At 38.2% G+C, this 25,351-nt stretch overlaps 1 protein-coding gene across 4 annotated transcripts in view; it reads left to right on the top strand.

Moving 5' to 3' along the window:
* The window catches only part of ADAMTS9 (ADAM metallopeptidase with thrombospondin type 1 motif 9), a 157,205-nt gene that overhangs the window by 11,420 nt on the left and 120,434 nt on the right, over positions 1 to 25,351 (top strand). For all 4 annotated transcript variants that reach the window (XM_026679438.2, XM_087954552.1, XM_087954554.1 and 1 more), the window contains exons 4-9: positions 12,926 to 13,209; positions 14,922 to 15,005; positions 16,588 to 16,712; positions 17,897 to 17,937; positions 18,047 to 18,152; positions 22,074 to 22,220. In XM_026679438.2, the coding sequence (XP_026535223.2) occupies positions 12,926 to 13,209; positions 14,922 to 15,005; positions 16,588 to 16,712; positions 17,897 to 17,937; positions 18,047 to 18,152; positions 22,074 to 22,220 (787 nt within the window). The remainder of the gene's footprint in view (positions 1 to 12,925; positions 13,210 to 14,921; positions 15,006 to 16,587; positions 16,713 to 17,896; positions 17,938 to 18,046; positions 18,153 to 22,073; positions 22,221 to 25,351) is intronic.

Raw genomic sequence — 25,351 nt, 5'->3', positions numbered from 1 at the left:
GAGTTAGGAACAAAGTTAAAATTTATAAGGTAAAAGTGGAATTCAGAGATGAAAAAATATACCCTAAAGGCTAAAAATGGACAAAACAGGGGAAGTAGCTTCAAGCTGCCAGCCATCCCCAAGACTGAATCTTATTCTTAGATATCCACCCTAATTGGAAGAACCTGGTCTTTTCTGGAAAATCAGAAGGGTAGGGGCTAACCTCATCTCATGAGGATGTATCCATCTCCTACCAGTAGTTGGAAAGGACTGGACTAAAAACACTGCGGCACTGCTCATAGTAGCAGAAGAGCAGACACTAAACACCAAGTCTGTAGTAGTACGGATCTAGCAACTAGACAGGACCCAAAGTGCAGATAATGCAGATCATCCGGAAGAAAGAATATGGAGAAGTCCAGAAACTGGAGAAGTTACCAGGGCTTCAAAGATGAATTAGGATGTGGAAAATAAAGGGCAAAGTGGTTCCAGTGGTAGTAGGACCTCTTGGGTTGGAAATCCTAAACTGGGAAAGTGGCTGAAACAGTTCCCAGGAGTAGACTCTAGAGCTCTCTGTCCAGAAGAATGCAGTGCTAGGAAGAACGATGATACTGCTCAGAAGACTTGAACTCGCAGCCTTTGATAGAAGAAGATTGAGGAAGTCCCAGACCACCCATAGGGTGAGAAGGGAATTTTTTATGTTTTACAGCCCCTCTAAGTATATTGCCCCCAACAATCTCGGTCCTCATTTTACCAACCTGAGAAGGATGGAAGCCTGAGTCAACCTTGAGTCAGTCAGGATCGAACTTCTGGCAGTGGGCAGATTTTTGCCTGCAATACTGCATTCTAACCACTGTGCCACCACAGCTCTTAATTCTGATTAAATTCTGATTTAATTAAATTAATTCTGATTAAAATAGTAGAAGAGGGGACAGTGAGAAAAGCACCGTAGTTCTGTGCAGAGCAGGGAATGTTCAGACCAGACTTGCTCTCAGGCAGGTCATTGAAAAATAATGGGCATAGGAAAGTTTATTGTATTTTGTTGATTTAGAAACAGTACATAATGAAGTGAATAGCCTTGAATTATGGGGTGTTTTCTGCAAATACAGAATTGATGGTTCTTTGATGAATGTAAGATGGGCATAAAGAAAGCATAAGAATAAATAGAATCTCAAATGGTTCAAACTACAGATGCTGTTAATTGTTTAAAATATTTATGGGTGGAAATACAGAAATTCTAAGGGTAGTAAAAAAATAGTGGCTATGGTGTGGTCTATTGTGAAAAATGAATGTTTCTCAAAAGGAGCTGAATGGCTACGTACAATACAATAATATGCTTTGGCTCACTGTGTTATGTGTTATAGCTGAGATTGCCAGGAGGAATATAAAAGTAAGCTGGAATGCAGTCAGAATTTGGGAAGAAATGGGAAGAGACAGGAATGAATGGACGCTGAATGAATACATACGAATGAGAAACCCAACATGAATGAAGAACGTTGGGGTGGCTTGATCAAACAGAGTGAATGAAGACCCGAAGAGGAAGAAACAGTGAATGGGTGGAGAGGAAGAGACAGACCGAGAAAGTTAGGGTTATGTGAAGCTGAGATCCTCAGAAAGGGAGGTGAAAAGTTTAAAGGTGATAAATGAACAGGTGTATGCACAGGTGGATTGTAAGGATAGGTTTGGGGAGGTATGAGCACTGGTGTTTCAGCTATGTTCTTTTTCTTTTGCTTATCTCATGCCTTTAATTTCTTTGCTATTCTTCATTCCTTTACTGGAATAAATATGAGTAGATCTCAACTTAAGACTACAATTGAGCCCAAAATTTCTGTTGCTAGGCAAGACAGTTGTTCAGTGAGTTTTGCCCTGTTTTACAACCTTTTTTTGCTACAGTGGTTAAGTGAATCGCTGCAGCTGTTAAATTAGTAACATGGTTGTTAAATGAATCTGGCTTCCCCATTAGCTTGGCTTGTCAGAAGGTCACAAAGGGTGATCACATGACCCCAGGACAGGGAGTCAAGCTGCTTTACAAAGTACCTGAGGGCAGTACAAGAAGCAAAGGATGGAAACTAACCAAGGAGAGAAGCAACCTAGTACTAAAGAGAACTTTCCTGACAGAACAATTAGCCAGTGGAACAACTTGCCTCCAGAAGTTGTGAATGCTCCAACATTGGAAGGTTTTAAGAAGAGATTGGATAACTATTTGTCTGAAATGGTATAGGGTTTCCTGCCTAAACAGGGGGTTGGAGTAGAAGGCTTCCAAGGTCTCTTCCAACTCTGTTATTCTATTCTATTCTATTCTATTCTATTCTATTCTATTCTATTCTATTCTATTCTATTCTATTCTACTCTACTCTACTCTACTCTACTCTACTCTACTCTACTCTACTCTACTCTACTAGAGTCATAAATACGAACCAGTTTCCAATTGTCAGGATTTTGAACACATGACCATGAGGATGCTGCAATGGTCGTAAGTGTTTAAAACAGTCATACGTCATTTTTTTCAGTGCCGTGGAAACTTTAAATGGTCACTAAGCAAACTGTTGTAAGTTGAGGATCACCTGTATTGGTTAACCCAAGAGAGAAATGTTCAGATCAAGACAGATCAAGACTGTACTGTCTGCAGATTCCAAAGCCAGGTCAGGTACGGGGAAAACGGAAAGAAGATTGCTTTTAAAATAGAAGGGAATATAATTTGAATCGATCCCCGTTCCTTTTAAGCTGAGGGAAAAAAATCTTACCTGATGAATTTCTCATGACTTACAGATAACTTTTTGGCACTATTTCGAAGTCACATTTCCACCCATTGGAGCAGAGGCTCCTTCCTTCCTGCCTCCTCACTTTCCTCTTGTCTCCCATTTGGCTTAATAGAACACTTCCTGTTTCCAGGTCAAGTCCTTAGAGGGTCTAGGTGTGTCACACAGCAATGACAGGAAAAAAAATTGGGTAAAAGGAACATAGAAAGAACAGATGGGAAAGACACAGCGTAATCTTGCCTCTATCACATCAGGATATGAGTGATCTCTTGCCTTCAGGTTCATAAGGGGTGTGCGTTTCTCAGTCAAGCACCAGAGAACTAGCCTGGTGTGGGATCTTCATGTAATCACAGAGCTTTCCATTGATCACAGGATTTTAGCCCACAAGATTAAATAGCATATATGCAAGACAAACAGGGACGCGGTGACTCAGTGGCTAAGATGCTGTGCTTGTTGATCAGAAAGTTCGGCAGTTCGGTGATTTGAATCCCTAGTGCCGCGTAACGGAGTGAGCTGCCATTACTTGTCCCAGCTTCTGTCAACCTAGCAGTTCGAAAGCATGTAAAAATGCAAGTAGAAAAATCTGGACCACTTTGGCGGGAAGGTAACAGTGTTCCATGCGCCTTTGGCGTTTAGTCATGCCAGCCACATGACCATGGAGACGTCTTCAGACAGCGCTGGCTCTTCGGCTTTGTAACGGAGATGAGCACCGCCCCCTAGAGCTGGAAACGACTAGCACGTATATGCGAGGGGAACCTTTACCTTTTGCAAGACAATGCAATTAATAAGTGCAGGGAAATTTGCCCTCAGTTGAAAGGACAGTCAATTTCAACCTTAATTATCCCACACAGCTCTCTGGCGATAGCCAAGTTCAGACAGTATCCTTTGCTACCCCTATCTGGAGAAATTGGGCATTGGCTGTAGGTGCTTCTGGCTGCCAAACATGTTTTTTTGTGATTGAACTACTGTTGTTAGTATGCACATAGTGGATCTTGGAATTTAAATCTTGTTTTGACTGTAATAGATCAATCTGAATTGCCAACTACAGAAGATGCCGTTGATGTTTCTGTTCTTTTTAAGTTCATTGTGCCTGCAGCCTTGGAGCTTGTCAACAATAAATATTGCACACTGGGTAGTTCTGATGTGTTAAGATCTAGTTGCAACTGCACAGAAGTGAATGCAGCTACTAGTGGAGTCTTCTAGTCATAAGCTCAAATTGGTGCCAATTGTAAATTCTTCATGCCAGCATCCCTGTTGAGTGGGTCTTTCAGATCTGAGCTTCAAATAACTCTGATCTAAACATTTCCAGTTATTGTAGGGAGGGGAAGTGAAGGGGACAGCCAGGAGAAGGAAGGGATTGGGAACTTAAAAATAACTTTAATAAAGAAAGGAAATTTCTCATAGCAGATTTTAGGAGCTGAGTCTTTCCTGAGTTATTGAGGTAGGATACTGAGAGAGGAATTAAGATTTGCTTAATGATAAAGAAAGTTAAAAAAGTCAAGGATTACATTTTATTGCTAGAGATAGAGTGATATCAAGTCATAGCACTGTAAAACACAGGATGTTCATTTCATATCCTCTTATAATCTAGTGTAATTGTTCCTCACATATTTTCCTGCAGGATATACCAGAAGATGGCTTTAATCAATCACGCTTAAGGGAAACTCTTTGAATTCACGGATCAGGTTATAAATAACAGGTTCCATTGAATTCTGTGGTTTTACTCTAAACCTGATTTCTCCATGGACCTTTTTCATTATTTGCAAAATTAGTACTAGTGGAATTTATTTATTTTTAATCTATTGAGTTGGCTGTTAGAGTATATCTCTGCCTTTCTGGGTTCTGTTGTCATGATTTTATTGCTTCTCAGAATAACAACACATCCAAATGAGTTACTACTGAGTTAAATTTATGACCATCACATCTTACAACCATGATAGGCAGGCTCCATTACCGTTGTATGTTGAGGACTACCTGTACCAGTTTTGCGGCTTATCTTCTGCATGCTGTAGTTGTATAGAGAATGGTTTGGGCAACATTCATCTATATATATAAAATGGAAATACCACTCATGCATCATCACAAAATCTCCAGAACCCTAAAGCCTACAAACTTGAAATTTGGCACATATGTTACTCTTGGCTTCTAGGTGCTCACTAAGAAAGGGTGTTTCAAAATGACCATCAGAGCATTAGTATTTTGTATATTATTATTAACACGCTCTGATGCTAAAGTGTTCTAATCGTCCTCCCCACCTGCAAAACACAAGCAGAGGAGAGGAGTTTCAGTTATAGCTTCATAGCAGCAAGCAGTTTTAGTACAGAACAATTGACCTAAGCCACACCCAGGCTCCTTGCTGTCTCCTTCTTGCTCACACAACAAATATTGCTTCAGTTTCCAAACAGCCCTCAACTCTCTCATACACTGACAGGATGCTAGCCAGATGAATACCGATGGATGCTGGTAGGCAGAGGCAGATTTTTTTTTTCTCTTTCTTTTCCTCCCCCAAAACTAAGCCCAATCACATAGCAATGCTGGCTGAGGAATTCTGGGAGTTGAAGTCCACAAGTCTTAAAGTTGCTGAGGTTGGAGACCCCTGCTCATGATGACATGATCAAAATTTGGATGCTTGGCAACTGACTCATATTTGTGGCAGTTGCCGTTTCCAGGGGTCACGTGATCACCTTTTGCGACCTTCTGACAAGCAAAGTCAATGGGGAAGCCAGATTCACTTAACCACCGTGTTGCTAACTTAACAGTTATAAAGTGACTCACTTAATAACTGTGGCAAGGTTGTAAAATGGGGCAAAATTCCCTTAACAACTGTCTCACTTAGCAATAGAAATTCCAGGCTCAATTGCAGTCGTAAGTTTGTATAAATCAGTAAATGGTTGAATTTTACTTTATGTTATTTTACTTCTGTAAAACTAGGAATGCTGTCCTATATACCAGTGGTGGCTAATCTTTTTGGGCTCCTGTGCCAAAAATTGCACGCATGCCAGCGCGCACGCACTCGCGTACCAACACCCAGAATGCAGTGTGCGAGTCCCTCCCCATGCCCCCTGCGCATGCGTGCGCAATCCCCCCCGCACTGTGCCTCACAGCTGATTTTTCGGCTGGTTTGAGGCCTTTTTCGGCCTCCCAGAGGCGGTATTACACGAAGTGACAAAACGGGCCTATAATTCGGCCTGAAAAGCCTTGCAGAGGCTTTTTCCAAGACTCTGGGAGGCCAAAAAAGGCCTCAAACCAACCGGGGAAAAAAATCAGCTGTGAGGCGTGCGCATGCACAGCGAGGTAAGTTTGCTTGCGACTCGCAGGCCAGCACAAGTGGCTCTGCATGCCACTTGTGGCACATGTGCCATAGGTTCGCCATCACAGCTATATACAGTCCTACTCAGGAATAAGTTGCATTGTGCATATGAGGCTTATCTCCAATTAAACATGGCTTAGATCGCACAATTGCAGTTTCCTTCAATTTTCTCCTGCTAGATTTATTTCTCCCTACCTGTGAGCCTGTACACAGTCTTTCTTTCCTTCTCCCTATGCATTGCATTGAGGAAGTGTCCTTTTTAATGAGCTGTTTCTGGCCCTTTCTTCTTCAGCTTCCTGGTTGATTTTCAACTTGGGCTTTGGCCTTTCCTTTCTTGGCTTCCTTTGTTTTGTTCTTGGTTTCACCTTTATATATTTTTTTCAAATGTGTCATACAAGTTGCCTCCTCTTTGCTGCACAACATTTTCCTGTTGACCTTTCTTTGGTCTTCGGGGGAGGTTAGGGAGACCTGCATCTGCTTCATTCTGCAGAGACCGATAAGGTGATTTCTCAAGGAACAAGGTCGAAAGCTGAGTCCTGCTTTGCTTGGTGTGGCTGCCTGCATGCCTCAGCCCTTTGCAGCCACCAGGGATTCCTGATCGAGGTGAAATGTTCACTCGAGGCCCAGAGCTCTAGTGACCCCGCATTACACATCTCGTTTGTGAGTAGGAAAGCAATCAGATTTCCCTTTTCTTGAGAAGAGCCAAAGGGGGATTACAATCAGGGGAGAAAAGGCCTTCAGCCGATTCCTGCAGTGGTGGCGGAATTGTTCTTAGCGTGGGGCCAGTTTCTTGGACCCTACAGGGGACCTGACGCCAACATCTTTCTCTTCCCCTTTCAACAGTGACTGGTCAGGTGAAATGTGGGTGACAGAAGTGTTAAAGGCTTTTGCCTGAGGTCCTTTGTCCCCTCGCTTCAATGCACACCACAGCTCTTTGAAGCTTAAACGCATGAAGAAATCACCTCATACTTGATCCCTCTTGCTCCCTCCCTCTCTCCTACATGAAGTATAAATCAGATTTTTATATACTTGCATCAGATGTGGTTTGACTGATTTAGAACTATATACACAGAGAGAGCCTGACAGTTCACTTATGCACATGGCTTTCCTTCTAAAAGGAAAAAAAGCATGCAGGGTTGTGATAAACAGTACAGAAACAAAGCTAAATTGAATGTCAAACCATGCGCAAGAGTAGGATGGGCTTTTGTATACAGGAGTTTTACAGTTCTTGTGGACAGTCCCTGAGCTCAAGCCAGTCATTACTCTCTTTCCTTACTCCTTGCCATAGATCGTGTCTCCTATATACTTAGAAGTCTATCTTTCTCTCTATACCCTAGTAAGCAGCATATTGTCTGGGTCACAATTGTTGGGGAAAGCACCCGTTTGCAAAATGGCAAGCCTGTTTACATTTCACTTTCACAACTCATTGCAGCCTTTAAATGGAACCAAAAATTTAAATGCTTCCCTTATACATTTTTTACAATCCACTTGTTCGCTCACAGATTCCCAACATAGAAAGCTTCCATATTGTTTTTTTTTTTAAATCAACAAATAAAGGAATACAGTAAATGAAAATTGTGAGGGAGAGAGTACTGTACGCGGCCAATTTGTTTCATTTGTGCTTGAGTGTGGAGTGACAGCTTCATGTCACTTCTAGACTGGATGGTGTATGTTTCTGTTTTTTTTTCTCATCTGCTGTTGATCAACTAGACTAGAAGATAAGCAGCAATTGCAAGATTACCAGAAATGAAGAATATTGTGGAGTGATTTCAAATTGCTTTTTGAGAGATTGAAGTATGTGGAAGTTTCTGCAGCAATAATATTGAGATCCACTCTCAGCTTTGCACTTTCAGTTTTGGAGGTCATATTGGGAATGAATAGTCTTTGGTTCTCATACTTAGCTGTGCATTAAGCAATAGAAATGGGAGTCTCTGTGAGTGACCCCATTAAGTCTGGGTTGAAATACATTAGCAGAATGAGCAAAAGTTGAATTACTGTAGCCTGCATTACAGTATTGTATTATCTACCTGGAGTTTTGGGGAGGTCTGGAGGCAAGGTGAGGCAATGGCAATATGGAATAAGTTTCCACTATCTTTAATGCTAGCAGCTTTCATTAGCAGTAATCAAAAGGACCTTTGAAATTATGAAAAACTATCTATAATGGAAGCATTTAGAGATAAGCTGAAATGAATAGACATCTTTGTTATTATGGATGTTTTAGGACTAGTTCTACAAGAAGCGAATTTAAGAGTTAGATTTCATGGTAGCATAACCTCTCAGTCACTCGGTAACACAATATAGAGTAGTCTATAAAAAAGGAGAACTCACATCACTTGTCTTCTTTATATTTTCTTTTCACAACATTTATGATTATGTGGATGTGATGATTCCGGACGATTTGAGTCAAGATTGAATTGGCACATGCTTAACTTGATTAATAATAAGCATATGCTATCATTCCTACATCCCAGACTTAAAAATAAAATTACAAAGATACAGGTAGTCCTTGACTTACAACTATTCGTTTAGTGACCATATGAAGTTACAACACCACTGAAAAAAAGTGACTTATGAGACCGTTTTCACAGTTGCAACCCTTGCAGGTTCGTGATCAAAATCCAGGCGCTTGGGAACTTGGATGTATTTATAAGTTGCATTGTCCCGGGTCATCTAATCAATATTTCTAATCTTCCTGTTTGGCTTCCGTCAAGCAAAGTCAATGAGGAAGCCAAATCCGCATAACGATGGTGTGATTCACTTAAAAACTTGCGGTGATTTGCTTAACAACTGTGGCAAACAGGTTGTAAAATGGAGCAGAACTACTGCCTTGCTTAGCAATGGAAATTTTGGGCTCAATTGTGGTCGTAAGTCGAGGACTACCTGTAACTATGGCTGACAGAGAAAAACCGCTTCAAGAGCTGATTCTGAATGGACTCTCTCTGCTTTGGGCTCCTGCCTTTCATGAGAACATACAGTTGCTAAGTGGAGTCAGAGGACAAAAAAAGGAGAACGTATGATCCTTCTCCAGAGCTGATTGGAAATGCTCCCTATTGTGGGCTTCCTCATTACCTAAGTGAGATTTTTATTTTCCCCAGTCACTAGCATTTCTCCTGGCAAAATCTTCTTCTTTGAATTGTTAAAGCATGGATTAGAAACAATAAGAAAAGATTTGGAAAGCTCAGTAGTTGCATGTGGCTAGTTATTTTCCATCTAGCAGGGCTGAATGTTGATACACAGAATGCAATATATATATTTTTTTCCTGGCATGGAGATAAAATTACCAGTGCATCTGTCCAAATTGGGAAGTCGAGCGTCTCTCTCCCATGTGAGATTTGGTGGGAGGTAGGACCTAAGATTATGGAATAGTCTGCTCCCAGGGATCTGGTAACACCCTCCTGGTGGTGTTTAAGCTAGCAGTGAAGACAGGAATATTCCATAAAATGTGTAACGTTGCTGAGATGTGGATTCTGAAGGAGATTTGATTACATTATGGTTTTAATTGTTTGAATGGTTTTATGAATAATCAGGAGACACATAGAATTGTCAATGTATAAATATTGCAAGTAAATCGATCACTCACACAGTAGAGGAGAGGAAAGTTTTTTTTCCTGTTTCTTCACTCTCACTTTTCTCTCTGCTGTCTAGTTCAGTTCACACAGTGTATAGTATCTCTAAACCTGGGTTAACAACATGCACTTTGTGTAATAGTATGACCCAGTTTAGAAGACCATGGGAGATGAAGTTGTAGCAGTTGCTTTAATCAAGGGACTATGCATAGTATAATGTTTTCCAAGATAAGATGGGAAAAGCTCAAGTTATTGGGGTTAAATGCCATAATTGACAGCCAACATGTATTAGCTATTAGAAGAAACTGAATCTGTGGTTTCTGTCCCTATCTTATGCTTTCCCTTGTGCTTGTCAATAATGATGACCGTAAGTTTTCACTCCAACCTACCAACCTAAATAACCAGCTCTTAGTGTCTTTACCATATTTCTTGGTATATTTCCATTTATCCACTTATCCTTATTTTATATTAATCCAGACCTTGTAAAACCCAGAACTGGCAAGGAATTCATTTTTTTTCTCTTATAGCCCTTCAATAGGCCTTTCCTGAGTTCACTTCCAACCATAGGTTGTCAGCAGAATATCAGAATTATAAAGTGGGAAGGGACCATTGAGGCCTTCTAGTCCAACCCCCTGCTCAAAAAAAAAAGTCTATTATTTCACAAAAATGATTGTCCAATCTCTTCTTAAACACCTCCAATGTTGAAGCGCCCACAGTTCCTGGAGACAAGTCATTCCACTGATTAATTGTTCTAACCGTCAAGAAATTTCTCCTCAGTTCTAGATTGCTTCCCTCCTTGATTAGTTTCCATCCATTGCATCTTGTCCTGCCTTCAGGTGTTTTGGAGAATAGCTTGATTCCCTCTTCTTTGTGGCAGCCCCTTAGATGTTGGAATATCATATCACCCTTAGATCTTTTCACCAAACTAGACATACCCAGTTCCTGCAACTGTTCTTCATATGTTTTAGCCTCCAGTCCCTTAATCGTCTTTGTTGCTCTTCTCTGCGCTTTTTCTAGAGTCTCAGCATCTTTTTTATATTGTGGTGACCAAAACTGGATGTAAAATTCCTAGTTTGGTCTCATAAAGAAGTATTAACATTTCATGTGATCTTCATTGGATATCTCTATTAATGCAGCCTAGGACTGTGTTGGCTTTTTTTGGCAGCTGCTGCAAACTGCTGGCTCAGATTTGTGCTTCTAATTCAAAATCCTTTCAATCAAAGCTGCTGCTTCCTCCTCCATCAGCAGAACAATGTGTGGGACATTTCCACTGTTCTCTAGATCAGGGGTGTTCAATGTTGGCAAGTTTAAGACTTGTGCACCCTGAAATCCACAAGTCTTAAAGTTGCCAATGTTGGACACCATTGTTTAGATCCAATTAGATCCAAGATGCTTCTAGTTAAGAACAGACTCTACACTTTGACTTCCTTGTTTTTCCGAACAAAACTTCATAACAGGTCTATTTTAGAATCTGCATTAAACAAGAACCATACAAGCATACATCCAGGCATGTTCATGACATTGTATGCAAGTCTTGTAATCCAGTTTATTGCTGCCACACCCCCAGTGTGCTGAGACGCAGTGAAGGTACATTTGTTACAGTTCTAAATAAAGGCAATATCATTTGAGATTCAGCCAGTAAGAAAATCCCCATCATTTTCCATCTACAGTATGTGCAATTGCCAGAGGGAACGTTAAGTAACAAACAATCGGCTCTGTGAAAGCCTTTTGAAATAACTAATTCCCTCCTTATTGTATTTAGCCCTGAGGTAGCTGAGTCAAGGTTACTATAGAAATTCTTTTCCCCACACAGACTTGAAACCAAGTTTACACTTATTTTCACGTTAAGTAATAAAAAATGCTAGTTTCTGAAGCACTAGTTTAATATGGAAGTGAAAGAGTCAGAGGTACTAAGAATGTGTGATTGTCCTCTCATAACAGTTTAGTACAGGGGTCTTCAAACTTGACAGCTTTAAGACTTGTGGACTTCAACTCCCAGAATTCCTCCTCTAGTCATGTTAGCTCAGGAATTCTGGGAGCTCTGAAGTCCACAAGTCTTAAAGTTGCCAAGTTTGAGGACCCCTGATTTAGCATAACAACTCTTATGGGCACACGGATTATGGATATGTGATTTGCCATATAGCCTGGATATCTTATGTTTTTAAAGATTTCTAGACCGAGTGTTATATTGTTTGAACTATGTTGCCCAACTTTATTCTCACCTATGTTTTTCTGTCTTTCTATATTGGTTTTGATATAAGTAATATTCTGTTTACAGCTGCTGAAATTTTTAAAAAGTTGGGCAGATTATTTTCTGTTAAATCATTTATTAAGAAACAAGCTTTGATTTACACTGTGATAACCAATGGAAAATAGCCCCACAAGATTAATGACAGTCAATGTGAATAGAAATGTCCTTTAAATGTATAGTTCTCTTAAATGACATGGTTGCTAATTTTATTTGACATTCAAGAATGAGAGTTATAAAATAGATACAGACGTATACAGTGAGATTTTTTTCCTACATCATATAATTTTGAATGTTTTTCAACCTTGACAACTTCTAAGATATATGGACTTTACATAATCCCCCAGCCAGCGTTCCTTTTCCTTGGTAGCTGGGGAATCTTGGGAGTTGAAGTCCATACATCTATTTAAAAACCCTATTTATATTAATATAACTTAAGTGTTTATAGAATATCCCAAAGATGCTTTTTCCAAAAGGCAACTTTACTTTGTTTTTCCTTGAAGATAATTTGCTTCCAAGAAGCATCTTCAGTTCTGACTGTTTGTAGAATCGTAATACAATTTTGAAATGAGAATGGTTCAGTAATTGCATTATTATATTTTACTTTCCTCTTTGAATATTTTGTTTATATGTTTCTTTTTAACATTGTCCCTGGTTTTGTCACTTTTTATCATTTTTTAAGCTAGTTGGGTTCACATTTTCTTTTTGAACAAATACTTTATTATATAACAGTTTAGGTTTTGCCTGAAGTAGATTGTTATCAATTCTAATTAACATGCAATATATTTTAAGGTAATTTAACTGTAATGCACCATGACTTTTTTAAAAAACTAGATTTTGACAGCCAATACATGCATTTTGGCTCATAAACACATTTGGAAAAGATGTCAAACATACTCTACTTTTCTCATTTCTCATTTCTAATTTCTCCACTTAAATGCCTACTTTCGAGCATGGTATTTTGTTTATTGTACTAAGAACAAGTAAAGTTTTGGGTTTTTGTGTGTGTCTTACTAAGGTATCTTGTGGAGAATACTTACTGCTTTATTTTCTTTTAACACTGCAGGGCATGCAAAAAATCACAGAAACCCTAAAAGACAAAACAGGGCAAAGCAGTGGCCCCCCAATAGCATATTCTCTGACATAGAGGCCTTGAAACTTAACTTAGGGCAATTTCCTGTATCTGGTAAAAACAACACTGGCAACGTAAGGAAAAAAAGTAGTCCACGAAGAATCAAACGATTTCTCTCCTATCCCCGATATGTGGAAGTTATGGTGGTAGCAGACAGTCGAATGGCTTCATACCATGGGACTAATCTTCAACACTACATTTTGACATTAATGTCCATAGTAAGTATTAAAATGTATTTTATTTATTTATTTATGTGTATCTTGCCAGTAGTACTTTTATAAGTTACTCAAGGTAGCAAATATTCCTAATAGTCCTTCATCCTTCTATATTTCCCCACAATAACAGTCCTGTGACAGAGTTTGCCTAAGCTCATCCCACCAGGTTTCATGGCTAAGATGGAACTAGAACTCACGGTCTCCCAGTTTCTAGCCTAGTGCCTTAATCACTAGATCAAACTGGCTCTCTCTATATTGCTGCGCACCTCCACTTGTGCTTTTAAATGTTATACTTGCCCACTAACCAAACTGAGTGGGTCACCTATGTTAGTGTTTTTCCTTCTATTGGTTTCTAAATGTAGAACATGACTACCCACTGTGGAATGGTTCTTTGGTATAGAACACAACTACCCACAATGGAATGGTTCTTTGGTGTAGAACATGACTACCTGTAGTTCTTCGGTGTAGAATATGACTCCCGCAGTGGAATGTTTCTTTGGTATAGAACATGACTACCTGTGGTAGAATGGTTCTTCGGTGTAGAACATGACTACCCCACAGTGGAATGGTTCTTCACTCCACGGAGATGTCAACAAGACTCCTGGTTTGGAATTCTGATCTGATAGGTCAAAGGGAGCCCTCCCATGATACAGCCAAGTCTCTTTGTAGAGGGTGCTTTCCATACATAGAACTGACATCAAGAAAATGACTGTGCAATTGTAAATATGCTAAACTCCTGGATTTTTCCATTGTATTCTGTGGGCAGTTCTGCTGGGGGAGTCCTGAAAGCAGCATTCAGTTTGAGTCCAGAAATTCCCACTCCAAACAATGAAATTACTTGCTGAAATAGTTCATTATTTTTATGTCCAAACTATTCTGTAAGATCTTGGAAGCTACATATCTTTACATTCAGGACTTTTGTTTACACATGTATATAGTTTTGCATATTGAGGTAAGTCTTGGTTTGTGAAAACAACCTATTTTTGTGTGGTCTCTGTTTGTTCCCAGACTTATAATTTACTAAATCGCCTAAGCAATTTTTCCCAGAGAACAGTGATTTCTGGAAAAAAAAACAAAGCAAAACAAAACAAAAACCCCATAAACAAACAAAAAAAACAACACCCAAAACCTTTTTTATCTTTTTTCTACGTGTAATGTTTTAGAGTATTTTGGTGTATTATATAAACAGGGAACATTTTTTTCTGTGTTGTCTTTTAAACCTGCTCTATGCTTCTTAAGCCACTCTTTTTGCTAGATTCCTCATTTCAACTTTAGATTTCCTTTTGGCTTTAAAGTGGCGTTATTGTGGCTTTTGCTTCCTGACCACCAAGAAGGTGCTTTATACTTTATGACTGTACAAGCTGAACTTCCAGCACCTTTATGACTGTCAAAGAGAGGATATATAAATAATGTGAGTTAAGGAAGGCAATACCAGTCTGGATAGGGGAAATTGTCAGTCAGTCTGGTAGCCCAGGGCTGTTTTCTGTCTGTGCTTGCTTACTGAAAAGAAAAAAGTTATATCCAGCTGCAATCTTGGTTGCCTGCTGCTTTATGGTGCCACATTTCCTTCTGTGTAGCTTTCACTTTTTGCTTCCTTGTATATTTGTTAATACCAATAAAAGCGGCATCTTTTTTCAAAAGAAGGGAAAAAAGCTGGCAATTCTTTCCTTGCTTGTATGCTAATTAACATTTTAAAATTTTTATCTTTTACGCAGGTAGCATCTATATACAAAGACCCAAGCATTGGGAATTTAATTAATATTGTTATTGTGAAATTAGCCATCATACATAATGAACAGGTAATTGCTTTTGAGAATACTCCCTTTCTTTTGTGTAGCTGCTTGTTATGTTTCCAAAAAATGCCTTCTTAATTATTCCTTCAAGGAGATGCTTTACAACATGTCAGGCCTGACAATTCACTGTGTTTCAAACTGCTGAAACTTGACTGGTAGAGGCAGGTTGTTTAAATCTACCTCAGTTATGGGGCCTATATATTTTAGCTTGCATTAAAACCAAACATCATTAGCCACTGTGTGTCTCGGTTGTATACATACACATATACACACCTATAAACAGATATAGGAGTGTGTAGGTAGGTAGGTAGGCAGGCAGGCAGAGATAGAGATTAGAGATGGCGGTAGAGATAGAGAAAGAGATAAATAAAATGAAGAAACTCTATGTTGCAGATTCTGGGGACCGCTGGGCTGCAAGGACAATTCTGCTGTTCCTCAAGCTTGAATGCCATTGTTCAGGGCCTAGATGAGGGGAGGGGATGATAACAAATTCTTTTTGTTGTTGTGGGAGGGGTGACATGCCAGCAAGATCAAGTTACACATTTTCCAATTTGAGGGATCCTTGGTGCTTTCTGAGCTTGGTTGTTTTCTTGAAGGCATTTCATTACCCAAACCAGGTTACATCATCAATGCTAGTAAGGATATTTTCCGATTTTTGACACGCACTGCCAGGCCAAAAAGTTCACCACCATTGATGTACAGTGAGCCAGATCAAATCAAGTTTATTTATTAGATTTATACAGCACTCCCCTTTCCTCTAGATCAGGATTTCTCAACCTTGGCAACTTTAAGCTGTGATTCCCAGAATTCCCCAGCCATCATGGGAGTTGAATTCCAAACTGCTTAAAGTTGCTAAGGTTGAGAATAGGTTGCATTTCTCTATTTTCCCCGACAGCCATTCTGGAAGTTTGGAGGCATCTAATGGAGAGCAAGTGGTAAAAAGTCACCTAATGTGTTTTTATGGCTAATAGTCTGCTCTCTCTAATCCTAGTCCAATACTTTCACTAGGACAGCATCCTGGGACTCAGTTAAAAAGCTAACATCTTTGTTTTCACAATATGCTAACTTCAGTTGATTTTAACTTGGGCTGTTTTTGTGGGTCAGCACCTTGTATGAATGCAGGCAATTTAATTAGTTTGATTCAGCACATTGCGAGAAGCCAGAAAATAGGTTAATTTGGCAATCAAATAAAGTGGGTTGTGTGAGCCCATCTAATATGTAATTTAGCACTCAGTTTTTCTTTTTGTAGGAAAGACTTTATGGGAGAGTAAACATGCAGAGCTATTTTTCTGACAGTTTCTAGTACGGTTGATAATTACAAAAGCTGATTGTGAATCTTGTTCACATTACTTTGCGATTTTATGGCTATCCTTTTCATACTTTACTCTTTATTGAGTTTATATTTTACTGAGGCGTATTTGGGGCAGAAAAATGGTACATAGGTATTTTATTATCAGAATGAGATGCCTTTTAATAAGATTTCCCGATCTGAAAAGTTGACACCAATTTTCTTGTGACAGAGGGAAGGAGGACATTTAAGGTGGATAGAAAATTATATAACCCTTATTTTTGTACCTTTTATGTTTAGGATGGCCCAGCCATATCTTACAATGCTCAGACAACATTAAAAAACTTTTGCCAATGGCAGCAAACTCAGAATCAGCTCAGTGAAGAACATCCAGATAAACATGATACTGCTGTATTGGTGACAAGGTATGTCATGGGAAGCTTTCAGCTCGTGCTGAAATAACCATGTGATTGCTTTTTCCCTTCCATTCAATCATATCCAGTTCTCGGAGACTGTCTAGACAAGTTGATGTAGTTTTCTTGGCAAGATTTTTCAAAAGTGGTTTGCCATTGCAAGGGCTGAGAGAAAGTGACTGGCCAAAGATCACTCAGCTGTGTTCGTGCTCAACGCAAGACTAGAACTCCCAGTCTCCCAGTTTCTAAGCTAATACTTTAACCACTACACACATTGGCTCTCAAACTTGGTTCCCCACAGTGGTACCACCCAAATAGGTTCCCAGAATCCTCAGTCATGGGGTATGCCTGCTGGGAAATATGGAAAGTATAGTCCTAACATACATCTAGACAGTACTAAGTTACAAAAAACTGACTTGATCTATAACAGCAAAAATATCTAGTTAAAAGCATAAGGGACTATCTGGTTGTAACTGGATTGATTTAGTAATATATTATAAACAGCCTATGCTATGGAGAACTTTTCCAGCTACCTCCATGGCTTGAATTTTGGCAAAATTGCCTAAGATTCAGAGATACTATTACCTCTAAAGCAGTAATATACCTTTCTTTTTTAAAGAGATTGGTGGGGAAGGACCAGAGGTGGTATTCAGCAGGTTCTGACCAGTTCTGGAGAACCGGTAGCGGAAATTTCGAGTAGTTCAGAGAACTGGCAAATACCACCTCTGACTGGAGATTTTACAACATCCTTCCCCTACCACGCCTACCAAGCCACGCCCACAGAACCAGTAGTAAAAACATTTGAATCCCACCACTGGGAAGGACCATATACTTGTGACTTATAACAAGCTGATCATCACCTCCCAAAACCTGACTGAAGCCAGGACAAAAATAATAGTGTTTAAAGGCATGCTATGGCAACGTTAGGCATGCTAGAATGGCAACGTTAATTTATATTTCAGATTGTTTGTTGAATACATACATAAGATTACTCCATATGTACTTTACGTGTATTATTCTAACACTTTTTTTAAAAAAAATAGAGTTCATTCTTGTTTTTGAGCCTGCTGTTACTCAATCGATATGAAAAAATATTGAAAATTAACATTGACATTAGCAAAAACAATAGATTAATTGTATTGCAAATGATGACTTGCACGGAGATTAAAGGCATTAAAAGTATGCTTTGCTTTCAGGCAGGATATTTGTAGAGCTCATGACAAATGTGATACTTTAGGTAAGCTTAATCTTTTTTTTTTTATCCTTTAAGATGATAACATTTTTGACAGCATGTTGTGTGACTTTATAACAAGTTCTTTTTTATTGTTTTTTTTTAAATTTCCCAGGTTTGGCTGAATTGGGTACTGTCTGTGATCCATACCGAAGTTGTTCTATTAGTGAAGACAGTGGACTAAGTACTGCTTTTACAATTGCACATGAACTTGGCCATGTGTATGTGCTGTCATTTTATATCAACTTTAAAAACAGTAGTATGCAATATTGGGTAATGTATTTAAAAAGCCTATACAGGTAGTCCTCAACCTATGACCACAATGGAACCCAACGGTTCTGTTGCTAAGCGAGACAGTTACTAAGTGAGTTTTGCCACATTTTACGACCTTTCTTGCCACAGTTGTGAAGTGAATCCCTGCAGTTCTTAGGTTAGTAATACGGCTGGTAAGCAAATCTGGCCTCCCCGTTGATTTTGCTTCTCAGAAGGTCACAAAAGGAGGTCACATGAACATGTGTATCTATATTACCTTCAGGTCTAACCAATGTTGTTAATTTAACAGATCAATAAATGGTGCAAGAGGCAGGGTGGTGTCTCAAATGTTAAGATGCTGGGCTTGTTGACAGGAAAGCTGGCAGTGCAGGTTCTAGACCCAAGGTCCACGCAACGGGATGAGCTCCTTTCCTCATCCCAGCTCCTACCAGCCTATCAATTCAAAAGCATACAAATGCAAGTAGATAAATAGGAACCACTTCAGTGGGAAGGTAATAGCTCTCTGTGATGTCATGCTGGCCACATGATCGCAGAACAGAACTAGCTCAATGGCCATGAAAGGGAGATGAGCACTGTCCCCTATTAGTCAGGAACTACTAACAGAGTAAAATCTGCAGGGACTCCTTTACCTTTTACCTATGTGGTACATATAGACCAAGTGATTAATTATATAAAGGTAAACTCCGAGTTAGTGCATTATGAGAATACAACCATAACAAATGCTGAGGAAATTTCAAGACCATCAGGCAGAATATTCAGAACAGAATAGAACAGAATAGAATAGAATAACAGAGTTGGAAGGGACATTGGAGGTCTTCTAGTCCAACCCCCTGCTTAGGCAGGAAAACCTACACCACTTCAGACAAATGGTTATCCAACATATTTTTAAAAACTTCCAGTCTTGGAGCATTTACAACTTCTGGAGGCAAGTTGTTCCACTGATTAATTGTTCTAACTGTCAGGAAATTTCTCCCTAGTTCTCAGTTGCTTCTCTCCTTGATTAGTTTCCATCCACTGCTTCTTGTCCTGCCCTCAAGTGTTTTGGAGAATAGCTTGACTCCCTGATCTTTGTGGCAGCCCCTGGGATATCAGAACACTGCTATCATGTCACCCCTAGTCCTTCTTTTCATTAAACTAGACATACCCAATTCCAGCAACCGTTCTTCATATACTGTATTTTAGCCTCTAGTCCCCTAATCATCTTTGTTGCTCTTCTCTGCATTCTTTCCAGAGTCTCAAGATCTTTTTTATATCGTGGCGACCAAAAACTGGTGCAGTATTCCAAATGTGGCCTTAGCAAGGCATTATTTGTAGTCCCTGAACCTCCTTTTGGGGCCCGTTTCCTACCACAGTTGCCAAAAATTATTGGCACGATTTCCTGCCACTTTTGTGATACATAAATTGTAATGTTATGCCTCAGACTAGGCTAAATGTACATTGTCTTCAGGCTTTTGTCAAATGTATCAAGAGCTCAAGTGATTAGAGAATACAGCTTGCTAGATAGATCTGTTGCCTGTCTCTCTGTAGTAGTTAGACCATAACCAGATTTAGCAAAGTAAGAGAAGAGAATACAGATAGGCTTCAATTTATGACCACAATTGAGCCCAAAATTTCTGAGTGAGACATTTGTTAAGTAAATTTTGCCCCATGTTACGATCTGTCTTGCCACATTTATTACGGGAATCACTGCAATTGATAAGTTGGTAACCTGGTTGTTAAGTGAATCTGGCTTCCCCATTGATTTTGCTTGTCAAAAGTTTGCAAAAGGTGATCAAATGACAGCAACGGTCATGTAAGTATCTGAATTTTCATCACATGATCATGGGGATGTTGCAAAGATTGTAAGCGTGAAAAATGGTCATAAATCACATTTTTTTCATTGCTGTTGTAACTTTGAACAGTCACTAAATGAGCTGTTATAAGTTGAGGACTACCTGCATATGTAGCTCAATATTCAACTGTAGAGTCTTTGTTGTTCTCTGAGCTTGTTTGCTTGCTTACAGATATTTCACTATCCAACTAGGCAACATTATCATCAGTGCTAGTGAAGGTGAGATTTGCTCACCATATTAGCTTGCCCGCCAGCTGTTGTGACAGTGTAATTTTATCCTAGATAGTTCCTTGATTAGGGTATTGCTTTCTGCTTGATTGTTTGTCTGGTGTTAATCCCTGCTTATCTAGGTGTTGGCTGCTGGGGAGGATTTTATTCTGAGTCTTTTTGTTTCCTTTTTAACTTTTTTATTGTCTCTTTTGAGTGGTGCATAAATGTGATTTACCTATATATGTCTCTTGATGGCTGATTTGTCTGAATGCCAAGCATTCAGGAATTCCCTGTTATTTTTAGATTTAGCTTGATTTAGGATGCTTACCAATACCCTAACCAAGGCACTACCAAGGAAAATGTCACATACTAGCAACTACTGTACTATATATAAACAGGGAGAAAATTCAACATTCACTAGCAGTGATTATTTTACCTAGTTGGATAGTGGAACATCTGCCAGCAATGGTCAGTCAGCATAATAAATCTTAAGTATGGCTATTAAAGTTACTCTCTATTGAATCCAAAAATGCCCTATAATAGCAGAAGGTCCTGGCTTTGCACTAGTTTCTGCAAGCAGTAAATTTAAGGCACTTTGTTCTCCTAGAAGCCTACTGGATTGAGGGAAGAGGTGGGACAGGAATTTAGTCTTACCCAATCAAAAGAGTAAAAGAGAAAAGAAAGAATGCAGTAGCTGACAATAGAACAGCAAATCTAGACTTACATTTGAATCAAGCCTGTGTTCATTCAACTGTGAATATAGCACAGCTTATTCGGCTAGCTGAATCAAAAGTTTTCCAAACTTTAATATATACATATATACAGTACTTTATCCTAATGCATAACTGAAAATTTGGGAACTGAACTCTTTGTAAATTCAGAGATTGGATGGACTCTTGGGATTATCATAATAGTTCATCTTTTTATTATCTGTACTTTTGTGTCTTTAATTATATTTTGGTTTATGTGTTTTATTATAAACTCCTGTGAGCTGCAAGATTAGCAGGATGTAAATGTGCTGAATCTATAAAATAATTTATGAATTGTTTTAAATTGTTCCAAGAATTTAATAGTTTTCAGGAAAGAGCTTATTAACTGCAATAAACTAGGAAAACTAGGAGTGTTTTAATCAGTCAGTCATAGTGAATTGTAGAATTCAAAAATATTTCTACAATGGTTGCATAATATGTACGGTATGTTATAATGCAGGGCAAAATATTCATGAGTAAATGAATCTCTGAATCCCATGAGGACTGACCTCTTAATTTATGTATATCTCTTGATATCATTTTAGCTACTGGTGCTATTTTGTTTCCTTGCCTGTTTAGAAATTGAAATTCTTTGTTGGGATTGCTCCTGGGTTCTGGTTAGGGACAGATAATCATGCAGAATATCTGTGTGGTTGCTGAGAGTCAAAAATAACTTGATGGCATGTAATCAATCATTCTTGGGTTCAGATATATTTAGCCAACTCTACGATAGCTCCTCTGATTATGCATATAAGCTACAGATCTTTGCTTTGGAATGAGGATTCTGGTTTACAGAAAAGAACCCTATGAATAAAGTACTTCATATTTCAAAGAAACAGGGTATACAATTGTGTATGCTTGTCTGCAACTTCTGCACTTCTGTTTTGCACAATAAATCCTATTTAAATCATAAACCAGCAGATTCAGCTCTTTTAAACCTTGTTGATATTAACAGGGGAGTTAATCTGTCTAATTCATATAATCCGCTATATATAAAAGTATTTAATTTGAACAAATCAATTTTTTAATAAAAGGAAAATATTGTATAACGCAGTGGTCAACCTACTATCTCTCTTTAGATTTAACATGCCCCATGATGACAATAATAAGTGCAAAGAAGAAGGAGGAAAAAGCCAGCAGCATGTTATGGCTCCCACCCTCAACTACAACACTAACCCCTGGATGTGGTCAAAATGCAGCCGTAAATACATCACGGAATTTCTGGAGTAAGATTTTAATGATTTCTTGGCGCACGTCACGTGATTTTTAAAAATAGTTTATGAGCTGCTTTTGGCATAATATTGTGGGACAGTGACATGCAAATAACTTTGATGTAATGATACACTGTAGGCAAGTGTCTAATGGGTATGTCTGTGTGTGAGGGTGTATCAAAATACAGGCTACATTCAGAGTTTATTATATGCATGACATTACACATTTGAATTGGTTGCCATTTTCTTCTAAATGCTTCTTCACTTGTTTCACGTGCAAGTTTTGAATGTTCCTAACTGCTGTAACATTTTTTCCAGAAAAGACCTGGCTTTTTACAGATAGAATGGAATGGAATGCAGTGCAGTGCAGTATAAGAATAGAGTAGAGTGAGTGGGTGGATTGGAGTGGAATGGAATGGAATAGAATAGAATAGATGATTAAGATGACATTATTTTGTTTTTGTTTTATCATTTTATGCTTATGTTTTATAGTTACTGGTTTTTACTGTGGTTGTGAGCCACCCAAAGTTGTTTAAGTTGGGTAGCTATATTGTGATTGATTTATGAGATCTGAATTTTGGTGCACCTATACAGACATTCATGAAATGTACTGTGCTAAAATTCCCTTAGTGTAAACCACCTGAAATCATTTGAGGTAGGGCAAGATAGAAAGGTTGTTATAATTAGCACATAAATTTAGGAAGCATATAGTGAACATCCATACACGTATGCACCTCATCTCCTGAATCCTTTCTACATATGACATGTGTATGGATCATAAGGTGCACAGGAATGAATTTCTGTCCAAACGTTTAATTTTTCCTTGGTAAAGACCTGGATAAAAAGAAAGAACTAAGTGACAAAAAGCAGAACCCACATGGAAAAAAACCGTTTCTCTGAAAAAGAGTGTGATCACAAAACCCAGACCAAAAAAAGTTGCAATGATTTCTTTTCCTAATGCTAGACTGTGTGTTCTGTTGTCTTCTCTGGTTTTTCTCCTCTCTGGTTTTTCCCAGGTGTTTTCTAGATACTAAGCAAATTGATTTTCCATTGGGTTCATAAGGGGCAAAAATTCGGTTTTTGTAAGGATCTTCTACAAATTGGGGAAAGGGTCCCATCAAATAGTAATATCTCCCTCTTGTTTCTTTCATTCTTCTTTGGCTATACTTTTGCGGATACTTGGTAGCTGAGTTTTATATCAAAAAGAGTACTAAGGAGATTCATGTTGTAGTCCAGAACCCAGATCTTAAGCAGAGCTTTCTCCCAGAATAATAGTGCTAGCTAGGGTTTGGTAAGCTTCCAAAATTATTTGGAAGAATTGCCAAATAAGTCCCAGGAGCCCAGTATCTCTACAATTCATTAAAGAAACTCAAGTGGGTTTTTTTCAGCCGAGTGAAAAAAGAGATGCTACTTCTTCACAGTTAATGCGACTCTTAAGTCAGTCCCATCTTTTTCCATGCACCAAAGCTCAAAAAAAATCCTTAGCTGTTTAATTAATAGCAGCAAAGTTCTGTGCTCCCAGGAGGTCTGAAGCCCTTCTTCCAAGTCATTTTTGAAACAAGCATTGAATTTTATTTTTTTATTTTTTTGTAAATTTTATTTGAGTTTTCACAAAGAGAAAAAAAATACAAATAAAACATCTTTTTTGAAAGTAGCGTAATCCCGGGTTACATTTCTTCATACAGACACAAATTCAGGTTCACGCTCATTTTTATATTCTATTCCATATCTTATTACTATTTTACATTTTCTGCATAGCTTCTCCCCTCTTTTAATTTTCTCAATTTTATTTTAATTATCTCATTTCAATTCAAATCATTGTATTTATATTTTTTGTCTGTCCTGTTTCAATTATCTATTATCTTTTCTCATTAAACAAAATTTCTCCTGTAGTTACTGATTGGAGTATGACGCCTTTATATCTTTTCCCTAAAGTTGTAACATTCAATATAATACATAACTTCCATTCGGATTCTGCTTGGTACATTCTTAAAATACACACTGTATTCTTAATTTTTTTTATAAATGTATATAATTAAAACAACATTCCATTCCAATTCAATTCTATCATTAATATTAATATTTGTTAAAGTCTTAACATCTTTAACATTACTTTTCAATTAAATATCATACTTCTATGGGAACAATTATAAGCTTTCCATAGTTAATTCCCCCCCCCTCTTCACTTATATTTTATAAAACATTAACTAATTCAATTTTCTCATTTATTTTATTTCACTTATTTTATTCACAAACATTTCACTAAATTACACTAACTGTTTTATCCCTCATTTTAATCATACGTTGTTTCCAATTTTCTAAAGTTATTTCTATTACTAATATAACAATACAATCTTATCTACCTTTACAGAATCCCTTTTTCAGTTAGATTTTCACCCATTATCTCTAAATAGGTCCTGTTTCTCTATATCTTGCTCCAGTCCTTTGTAACTTCTTTTCCTTTCCTTCTTCCCTCTCTTCTTCCCTCTCGCCTTTTTACCCCCTTGTCTCTCTACCTCTATTTCTCTCTTCTGTATTCCCCTCTTCTGTTGCTTTCCAGTATTATACTTATTTTTCGAATTATTTTTTTTTCTTTGGTTGTTTTTTTAAGTCTTAAATTCTCCATTCTCTTTCCCCCCTTTCCTTTTTCTTCCCCACATAAAATTGCTTGTTCATGAAAGATGGCTTCTTCTTTGTCCCAGTCTTCTTGTTTTGCAGTATTTTCTTGTTGTTTCTCATAGTTCCAAATCTCCATTTCTAAGAATTGAAAAACGAAGCCAAAAGAACCCTTCCCTTCTTGTGCATCTTCTTTGTACTTTTTAAGTTCCATTTTCAATTCAGAAGTGGTGCCATTGTATAAATTTTTAAACAACCACCTGATTGATTTTAGTCATTCAAATATAATAACCAAGAATCCAAAGATCACCAAATAATCCAAATACACGCAAGCTGTTTCTTTTTGCTCTTTTTTTCACTTTCTCTTCCTGGGGTTACTATTTAGTTGCAAAGTTTCAGTTAAAATGTATCTTTTAGAAGTCTTGTTGAAGTTTTACTGTAGATTCTTTTTAATTCCAGGCAGTCTCCTCCCTCTTCCAGATCCTGCCCTTATTCTTTTCTCTCCCTTTCTGCTTATGAAAAAGAAAATT

Source organism: Notechis scutatus, chromosome 2 (genome assembly GCF_049901735.1).
Source record: "Notechis scutatus isolate UNSWTSFEM ecotype Mainland chromosome 2, rNotScu1.2, whole genome shotgun sequence".
Taxonomy (NCBI): Eukaryota; Metazoa; Chordata; class Lepidosauria; order Squamata; family Elapidae; genus Notechis; species Notechis scutatus.
This window is presented reverse-complemented; position numbering and strand designations above follow the sequence as displayed.